Here is a 10,291-nt window from a genome sequence, read left to right as displayed (position 1 = left end):
TGTAGATATGAATTATTTAAGAAGCAACTGCTCAACTATTAAACCTCAGACCTATATTTAAATTGAGGATAGGAAAACATACCTCTCTCCTATATGGCTACACATATCATTATAACTATAAATAACAAACAGGCTGATGACTTATATCTGACGTAGGATGGAGCTGACCTGCGCAGATCAGTCTGGGACCTCATATAATGTCTGCTTATGACATGCTGTCTCTCTACAGATGACTCAAGCCTAACGTAAAGATTCACAGTCTGTTGATGGCGGTTTGTCTGTCTAAGTGTCTGTCCAGATTGAGGAGGGGTTCAGTATCTTTGCTCTAATGTTGGTAAGATGTGATCTAGCTTGTTGTTGTAATAAGCATAATTATGAGCCAGCCATGGTTTCAATAAAGTGAATCTAATTTAAACCCGTGCATTATGTGTGTCTTATGTATTTCCCCACACTGAAACAGTTTATTTTATCACTTCCTGAGCGCTGATATTAACATATAATCTACTCTTTACTCTCTTAAGACTTCAGTAGTTTTCATGTCCGCTGCCATTCCTTCACAGTATGAATAACAAGTGCTACACATTAAAATGCTGGAAAGAGTCTTGCTCATTGTCATTGCAGACAACAAGACAGTGTTTTTACTCCCTTTTAGATCCTTAGTCCCATCCTTCGTCCTTTCAGTCAACAAGTTCACTGTCACAGATTAGATGAACTAAACATGGCTTTCATTATACTGTAGATGTCCAGTCACCTCCGTCACCTTCACCAACATCATCTCAGACCACCATGGGAGTGTCTGAGAAGACGGAGCTGATGGACTCTGCTACGGACTTCTTCCTCTTCCCCTTCATGAGAGAACCAGCCTCTGCATCCAGATCATCATCGTCCTCTTCCCCGTTGGGGTTCAGCTTGCCGTTCTGGCCCTGTAGGTCCTTGGAGTCTATGAACGCCACGTGTCGGTTCAGCTCCGCCTTGAGCTCCGGGTCCTCGTGGGTTGGTGTCACGCTGAGCATGGACGAGTGGATGCTGTCCTCACCCCGACCTTTACCCTTATTGGGGCAGCAGAAGCAGCGACACGGCGTCATGTAAAGGTACACGAGCACCAGCACCACACTGGCCAGGCAGCCCACCAAGGTGGTATACGCTGTGTTCAGGGTCTCCCCGTTCCCATGCATGGTGAAATTGTGAACCTTCAGCACCACATAGATGGTCTCGTTAAAGGCCTTGCTCATCGCGAGGCATGTGTAAGTCCCAGAGTCCTCCTGCTTCACTGGACTGATCCTCAGACTCCCATCATCAAGCATTTTGGCTGTCAGGTTGCTGTTCCTCCCGTGCGTCACCATCACATTTCCAGGCATCATCCAGGTCTTTGACATGTTCCTGTGTTTGGTGTCACAGGCGAGAGTCAGCGTTTGCTCCAGAAAAGCCTCTTCATCTTTCTCTTCGAATGTGCTGCAGTTCATGCTGTTGCCGCTGAGATCAAAAACTCGCTCTTGGGTTTTCAGCGGGCCGGGCAGAATGCATGTGTATTCGTCTTTGAAGTCCATAGCTGAGTTGAGCTTTCGAATGTACCAGTGGGCTAGGAGCGTGTAGAGATCACAGTGACACAGCAGCGGGTTATTGTGGAAGTAGAGGCCGTTTTTAAACCAGGCAGGCAGCACTTGGAGCTCATCGATGGGTAAAATCTTGATCTTGTTGGAGGACACATCCAGGAGGCTGAGTTTCTCCAGGCGCGACCTTTCCTTGACCAGCTCCAGGGGGAAACGGGAGATTTGGTTCTGACTAAGGTAGAGCTTCTGAAGGTTGATCATGGTTACAAAAGCTGAGCGGTCAATCTGAGAAATTTGGTTATTATAGAGCAAGAGGACCTCCAGGTTGACCAAAGGCTCGAAGATTACCTCATCGAGCTGCCGCAGGTTGTTGGAGGACAGGTCCAGGTAGCGCAGCTGTTTCACGTATATGAACGCCTCTGACGACAGGAAGATGAGACCGTTATGGCTGAGCAGGAGGTTATGGAGATTCGGTAGCTTCATCGGCGTCCACTCAGCTTTCAGCCGCTGTATGTCATTGTAGCTGAGATCAAGCACAGCCGTGTAGAGCGGCAGACCTGTCGGGACAACGCTCAGATTCATCTTGGAGCAGCTCACTATGTTGGAGGCGCAGATGCATGTCTTGTGGCAGTTCAGGGTGGATCCTGCCGCCCCTGGAAGCCAGAGGAGAGCCAGGCAGACGGCAAGAGAAATGGCCCATCCTGAACACTTACTCCAGTGAGGTAATGTTTCCGACAGGCTGTCACCTGTTCTGGAGGAAGGCTGCACCATGCTCGTAGCTTATCTAAATCCCAGAGAGGTTTACTACGATCCTGTCCTCAGAGAGCAGCATGGGAGAGCAGCTGGAGGATTCCCAGGCATCGCTGATTAATGGCTGAAAAAAGCAATAAAAAGACATTATTATGTAGATGTTATAGGTAGATAAATCAATAGATAAAAACAAACACGTGGCACACAAAGTATTCAAATCCCAACAATACCACAAAAACATGAATTAAAGTGCCAGCCTACTACCACCACATGTCAAGACACGTGAACGTTCTGCCTCTCCCACATTGCTCAGTGTTTCTAGAGAGACGACCACTAGATCTCTGATGCTGCAGTTTCAAGAGCTATTAAATTTAAACATGCCGTTATGTTAAATTATTAGACAAACAGGATTTATTATCTTTCATTCATAGATATCATTCTTCTAACAAAACTTGCACGGTCATGAATGAACAAAAATGAACAAATATTATTATTAATACATTAAAAAAAAGTCCCTTTGAATCTTATCGTATCTCTGTGTAACTGCTACATAAAGGTGTAGGGTAGTGCATCATATTTCATGAGCTTTTGCAAGTAAAAGCTTATATGCAAATAAAGAAGGATGCAGCCTCAGCATCACATGAAGTCACAGCATGGACTGTCCCCAGTACCTCCAGTCCCTTCACATGCCAAGTCATACAGAATTAAGGTTAAGTATCTGTATTGTGCAAAGTGCACAGTATTTCCTGTCCTCAGATAAGTCCCACCTCTACACCCATGTAAACAAACAGCATTACATGTACAGTACGCTCTGTCTCTCTGTGCTACAGTGTAAACAGTAGAAACTCTCTTGCTGCTTTGCACAATGCGCCTCTTTCTTTAATGCAAACACACATACTCACTCTCTGTACACACGCTAACCCATGTGCATTCACACTCCTGGAAGACATGCATTGATTTTCTTCCTCTCTCCATCTCCCTCTCTCTCTCCCTCCCTCTTCTCCACTGACATACACAAATATATTGTTATACACAATAACTAAAAGAATAACAAATACATGAGGCATCACGATGTGAAATCGTGCAAATATTTGATTGTGTCATCATGTGAAATGTCATTGCCAATACGTGGACGAGCTGAGCTGGCGTTGCACTGCACCATTCTGCTGGAAAACAAACGAGCACATCATGGAAACGTGAGCGGTGAGATGGAGAGAGGAATGGAGGGATACTCCTACCTTCGAGCGGGATGCGGTGATGCTGGTTTTCATTAAGACAGCTCCTCGTCTGTTTACAACGCTGCTGCATTCAGATAGTCTCCGTCTGAATCAGAGTCTGAGGCGCTGCTGATGAGGACAACAACGGAAGCAGGGAGGAGAGAGAGCACTCGAGCTATCCTCGCCAAAATAATCCAGCTCCACGCGGCATCCAGTGCAAAATTACGCAAAAAGGGTTACGTAAAGAGCAGACAGCGCGTCCCTTTAACCGCTGACCACAACCGAGGAGCGACTCTATTAATCAGCCCCTTTGCCTTTAATGAAACATATTGCTCTGTACACACACTGCCATGAAGCAGCGCGTCCGTCCTTCACAGAAAATTGGCGCAGTTTGAGCAGGTCCGGGTCCTGTCGGCTCTCATCAGCAGCCGTGGAGAAAATAAGGAATGAGCAGTCTGTGGCTGACAAGCTTCCCTGTGGTTCCTCTTGGCCTCCTGATGTCTATGTGCTGTACTGAAGCTGCTGCAGTGGATGGCGTGTTTTCGGCGAGTCAGTGCGCTCAAAGCCAGAAGGCGCTGTTTGGCCGAAGTGGGCGTACCAAAAGTTGCGCTGCGTAAACGCACTACGCAAAAAACAAGAAAAAAGAAAATACAAATCCAAGTTTATTCAAGGTTTATATTTTATGCCTGTGGGATAACAGGTAGCTTATGTAGTTGTTTTTACATCTGCAATTATTATCAACTCTACAAAGAAGCATTTATGATGTCATTGATTTAATACAACAACCGGAATGGTTACATTGGCAACTATATGCTCTAGGTAGACGTATATTCATCTTGGTGACCTCTTGACCTTTCCCCTATCAACATCATTACTATGTGTGCCATATATAATGTGTAAACACACAGCTAAAACTATTTTCCCTGACTGAGAAAAAGATGAAGTGGCTGGATATCCTTGTATGCTTGCCCGGTAAAATAAGGCACTACATTTTAATTGTTAAAGAACCTGAATGGACTTTTTTTGGCTGATTTATTATCCCTGTGCCTTGAATGAGTAAAACATTTGGCTATTGTTGTCACTGTGATTGATAGATTGGCGATTCCGCTGCTTTTAAGCCTCTCTGTATTCGGGAGTTGTAACAGAAACATGGACAAAGGCGGACACCACTTGAAAAAATCTTGAATTTTATGGCAGAAAATTGCATGTTATCAAGGTAACATGCCTCATTACTGCAGTGATGTGTTGAAGAACTTAAACTTCTTATTTAGCATAGTTAACATATACTACACTTTATTTCTCCATCATACAGGTGGCCACCAGCCTGTCCAACTTCCCCACACTGACCTGCTGCCGTTCTTCCTCACTCAGCAGACCCTATTTGAGTATTTGATTAGGTCTGTTTATGTGTACCGACTGAGCGGGGAAAACCTTGTCATTTTTTACTCAAGTGAATCCTCCCACATGCTGCTTTAAGAGATTTTTTCGGGTTTTCCTCTATTCACAGATCAGCAGCAGCGAGCCTGGCTTTGGCAGTGCTGCAGTGAGAGGCCGTGCATTGCCAATAAGCTGCTAAACCAGTGTAGCCTCCTACTCAGAGTGCCTCCAGACATCATTTAATACATGGAGATTATAGCAACAGGGGACACGGGATCATTTTAATGTCACATGAATTATCACCTTATTATATAACGATATATGAATGAGAGCAACTCTCACTGAGAAATTACATCTGCATCTGACTGCATTTCAGTTAGACAACTCATGTTTGTAATAGTTTTAATGTTTATTGCATCACTCCTCGCAGATTCATTTACATACGGAAATGATGAGAGCCTGCAGGTGCATGCTGGGGCTGAAAGTGCAGTTTGTATGAGCGCAGTACTGGTGCAGGGCAGCTAGAACCAGCAGCTTCCTCCTAATAGAGCGCCAAATTAGGAGGAAGTGTTTGTCTGGTGATTGTGGAGAGTGACGCCTGCCAGGTGTGAAATCAGTGCAGCTTGAGTTGCCTGCTCGCAGGCGTCGCTCCATTAAGTACAATGATTGGTATCTCACTGTGACAATTAGTGTTCATTCACTGTAGTTTGCATGAAGATACTTCCCATGATGCTCAGCTGTTCCTGTAAATAATGCATTATCTTAAAGTTCAGTTTTGTCCCCCAGATCGCAGCTGACAGTGTGACACCGTGTGACGTTAGGATTCTGTTCAGATTTTGCTTTAAATTCATATCAAAGATTCACAGCTATCGGTCGGACCCTGAAATTTTGGTCATTTTGAAATGCATTTCTCTTGTTATGCACGGGGTAAAAAAAGAACAGACCACGTGACACTCTGACCTTTTGTTTCCTTTTATAAATGTTGAGATAGTAAGCCCATCTTTTCTCTGTCTTGCTGCAAGTCCTTGTCCCAGCTGTGTGAGACGAATAAGCATGGCAAAGCAAATGTAATTTTAGACGCTCTGTTGGAGCTGGCGTTGCCTTGAAAAAAGATGGGCTTTGGCAGGTTAAACAAACAGATTGGAAGCAGGCTGAGCTGCAGGCCGACATCCCCTCGTGATTTGCTTTAAGGAAATTCAATGCCAAATAAATTCCCCCGAGGACAAGATGAATCATTTGAAACAGGCTGAAGAAAAACAAAAAGGTGTTTAGACTGCAAACTTCCTCATATGTAGGACTCAAACTTAAGTTGAGAAATAAAACAAGACATGATATTTATTACAATAAAAGTGTTGCATGAATTATGTAAATACACCTGCTAGAGATACCTCTGTCTCACTATCCAGTATAACACAGGTAGGACATACAGGTAGGAAGCAGAGTGAGTGAACCTGGTGTGAATCCGCTCTCTGACCGTAGCGTTGTAGCGCTGTGACTCCTGTGAGATGGAGCTGAAAGTGATTAATGTTCAGTTCGACTCCACTTCCTGCTGCGATAGGGATAGTGTTGCCTGGCAACTGCCTGCGGCCTTTGGTTGACTGTTTTGGCTCAGTGGCAAATCTGAGGTGGCCTCGCCTCCTCGTGTTTGTCTCTGTGTACCTGCTCAAACGAGGTTTCTGGCACAGAACAATGTCTGTGTCTCAGTGCCGTCCATGAACACAGACAAACCTCAGTTACTTCAAATTTACTTCGTTATTCCATAATTTATCAGTTTATTTAAAATATTTAAAGTAGTGAAGGTTTGTCTCTCTCTGCAGAGGTATCAGTTGAGGCAGGAAGAAATCCCAGACTCCACCACCTATTAATCATTAAGTGGAGGCAGCATTGTTGAGGGACTGTCTCTGGTAACCAGCACTTCAGCAGACAGGAAGCCACTTCCTCGCCTGAGATGACCCGATCATATTTCACGAATGAAGTCACATGTATATACAACAGACTCAGTGCTCATTCTGCTCATTCTCCGGCTGGGAGGATAATCATTCGATCGCTTCAGTATTTGAAGCCCGATCACACGGATGTAAATGATATTTACATACAGCAGCTCTGCCTGTGCTCCACCTGCTCCTCTGCTGACACTGTAAACACACACTGTTATCTCCCAGCTCACTGGTTTACACAACATACACCAGTGAATGTAACTAGACTCCATGTTGGTTGCACACATCAGACCTGCAGCTGGGTCCACAACATGGCACAAAATACAAAGGTTTATTTTTACCCATGCTCGTAATTACTGTTATTGTCCCACTGAATCTGTCAACAGGCTTTTAAAGCTGCAATAAGTGATTATATGGCCACTTGGGGGCAGCATAAATCATTATCACCAGCTCTTTTTTTTTTTTTTACGTTTGCCTTCACTGATAGGACAGTGGATAGAGTGAGAAATGAGGGAAGAGAGAGTGGGGATGATGAGCAGCAAAGGGCCGAGGGTCGGAGTTGAACCTGGGGCCACTGTGTCGAGGGCTAAGCTGAACTGGTGCCCCAACATCACTTTTTTAAATTTGTATTTTATTACACATCTAACAGATGCAGATCAACCAAATCATTCATTTGCAACCATGTCTCCAGCCACCGGGGGAATATACATCCCATGTTCACTCTCCATGTTTGGTCTCCACCACCTCTTGAGGGAAATATCAGTCTCTGTGGCTACTTAATGCTCTACTATACGGCTGGGCATTAGCTGTGTCCGTAGGTATTGTACACTGTTTTTTTTTAAATACCGTTTGCTGACCTCGAGTAACTGTACATAAAAGTTGCAGGTTGTACAGCTACAAGAATCTACGGGAAGTAGGAATCCGATGAATGCCACCTGGAAGCAACATAAAAATGATGCTTCTAAGACTTCACCACTTTTCATGAGATGCTGTAGGCACACTTGCAAGGTAGCAGGTGGCTCTTCAGTTAGCAAACACTGTATAAAAAAGCAACCTTGTTTATTACAAATAAATAAGGGTGAACTTCACCTTGCCCCGAGTTCAATAAATCTTTATGTAGAGCTGATTCGTTTTGCCAAGCCATCACATTTAAATAGTTTATAGTTGTCACACATTATTATAAAAGGTGTGTTACAGCAGCTTTAAAGTAACTACAATATAAAACGGTGAATGGTTTGTAATCGCACATGATGAAGTATCTGTGTAAACTGCTTCCAAACGATTTCATGGTTCATTTTCTCACTTCAAGGTGTTAACAGGCTGAAGTGTCATTTGTTGTTAATCATGCAGGTAAACAGCTTGCACTGAAGACATTGTTAATAATGTATCAGCTCAAACTACATGAGTCAAACTGTAGTGTGTCTGACGCAGGTAGCTGTTGCTAAATGAACACTTCCCTGAAGACAGAATCAGAGACGCGCAGATTGCAGGAGGAAAGTCTCCTGAGGAAAAGAGCAAAAGAAATATCACCGTAATCTTTGTTTAGCCTGCGTCTGGACTGCTCTTGGTTTCCATGGCAGCACTTTCAGTTGTGTGTTTGATCAGGAGTGCGAGGATGAAACAAGGTCAGTCGACAATCGTATCTCAGAGAAGAAGCCCACATGGACAGCACATGCTTGGATAAAAAAAAGCTGTTTGTACTCTTAGCAGTGTGAGACCCCTCCTCTGAATCATGGAGAGCAGGCTGCAGGCTGCAGGCTGCAGGTGTCGGCCCACACTGAGGCGCTGGGAGAATTAACAATGGATGTAATCAGGAGGCCGGGCTCACATTGTTTTTACTCAACAATTACAGCTGCCACTAATGCAGTTACAAGCTTTGCTGTAATAACTGAGCATAATAATCTCTGTCAGGTGAAAATGTCAAGCTGAGACCTAATTACAGATCTATTTCAAGCTGTAAAATCTGCAAAAACAAAGGGTGTAATTATTGTGTTGACATTCAGAATAGAGAGGGATATTAGAAGGCGAAGCATTTCCCAGTCTGTACCACTAATACCTGTTAATCCCATCCTCAGGGCGAGATGAAGCAGTCGATGCACGCTGTGTGCTCCCAGAGGAAACACATGATTCACTACTAATGAACTAGAGGGGTTTTACAGGAATAATTGTCTCTCTTTGCAGTTAGAGACGTGCCCCTTCGCTCGGGCAATAAGATGAGGTCCTCCAAATAGTAAGTGAGTCCCTGCCTTGATTTTGTATTAAGAATAAAGCATGTACGTGCTGCTGGTTGAGAACGATAACAGCTGTTTTTAGCGCACAGTTCACCCTGTATGCAACACTCAGCCTCGTGCTTCGGCGCTTTCCTCCTCATGTTCAGTTTTTCACACTCTTCTAACTCCCTGCTCTGGGGCCATTTTGGGAGCGTGTCAACACAAAGTCCATTACCTGGCAGAGAGGACTAACCGTCCTTCACAAAGTGACTTTGAATCTGTGCACACCTCGAGTCCCCCTCGTTGTCTTTGCTAAGAGCCCATCAGGCAGGAGTGGATGGGTTAAAACGTCGACCTGCGGGGCTTGTTTGCCGAGCACTTTTTTCTTTCACTCCTCTGAGCCTGTGTCTGTGGCACATTGAGCCGGGATAGAGAGGTCTTCTATACAGCTCTCCAGTCAAATGGCAATAATGCTGCTGCAGGGGAGAGAGAGAGTTGCATCTGCGTTTTGGAATGGAGCGGTGTAATGAAGCTGAGAGGAGAACATGCATGGAAGTAACCAGGGACTGCATATCTCTATACTGGGAGATGAAGCTGCCATGTTAAGACACATTTTCCTTCATTTTAAAGACAAAAAGCAGATTAATTATCAGAGCAAAAAGTAGCACAGTAATACAGTTTGGTTGTGAATGCACTGCTGCAGCAACACAAAGGAATAAGCATGCTTTTGCAGAGAACCCGACTCAATAGTGGATTGCTTTTGCAAAACCTCCTCCAGCTAAAAATGGAAACATTACATTATAATGGGCTGAGTGCTGCATGATACAGGAAGGGAGTGTAATTGAGAGGCTGAGAGGCTCTACCTCTGGAGTCATAACCCAAGAGAGATTAAGGAGCCTGAACATAAAGAAGCTGCGCCTTTTCGCATGAAATCCTGAGGGAAAAGTCCTCCAAACCATAAAGCAAGAAGTCAGATCAGATCAGGATGTGGGGAGGTGTTTCATAGGCCTTAATAGAGCTGAGAAGGAGAGAAGAAGAGAAGGAAGGTTGGCAGAATAAGGAAGAGATGTATCTGTTGGTTAACTGAAGTGTCCTGTTGCATTATCAGATAAGAGGTGTTTATTTACCGTGTGTCTTTATTTATTCAGCTCTGGGCTGTGAATAATGGAGCACAATGTGAGAAGCTGAGGGGAATCAATCCTCCAGCAGTGGAAGAAGAATTGAGATCTTTTACCTCAGTGATAGCAGCA

At 44.4% G+C, this 10,291-nt stretch overlaps 1 protein-coding gene across 1 annotated transcript; it reads right to left on the bottom strand.

Annotated features, from left to right (window-relative positions):
• Window positions 1-43: 43 nt before the first annotated feature.
• amigo1 (adhesion molecule with Ig-like domain 1) lies at window positions 44-2,321 on the bottom strand. The gene has a single exon (XM_069659389.1). It carries the CDS (start codon window positions 2,319-2,321, stop codon window positions 777-779), a length of 1,545 nt encoding a protein of 514 aa, XP_069515490.1. The 3' UTR covers window positions 44-776.
• Window positions 2,322-10,291: the final 7,970 nt, after the last annotated feature.

The sequence above is a fragment of the Semicossyphus pulcher genome, unplaced genomic scaffold (genome assembly GCF_022749685.1).
Source record: "Semicossyphus pulcher isolate SPU_LCO1_2020_fin unplaced genomic scaffold, fSemPul1.0.p SCAF_13, whole genome shotgun sequence".
In the NCBI taxonomy this organism is placed as follows: Eukaryota; Metazoa; Chordata; class Actinopteri; order Labriformes; family Labridae; genus Semicossyphus; species Semicossyphus pulcher.
The sequence above is the reverse complement of the archived record's forward strand: the minus strand, read 5'-3'. Positions and strand labels throughout refer to the sequence as shown.

Excerpts from the sequence above, each read along its gene's own strand:
- amigo1 (XM_069659389.1), bottom strand. The coding sequence starts at position 2,321 with ATGGTGCAGCCTTCCTCCAGAACAGGTGACAGCCTGTCGGAAACATTA.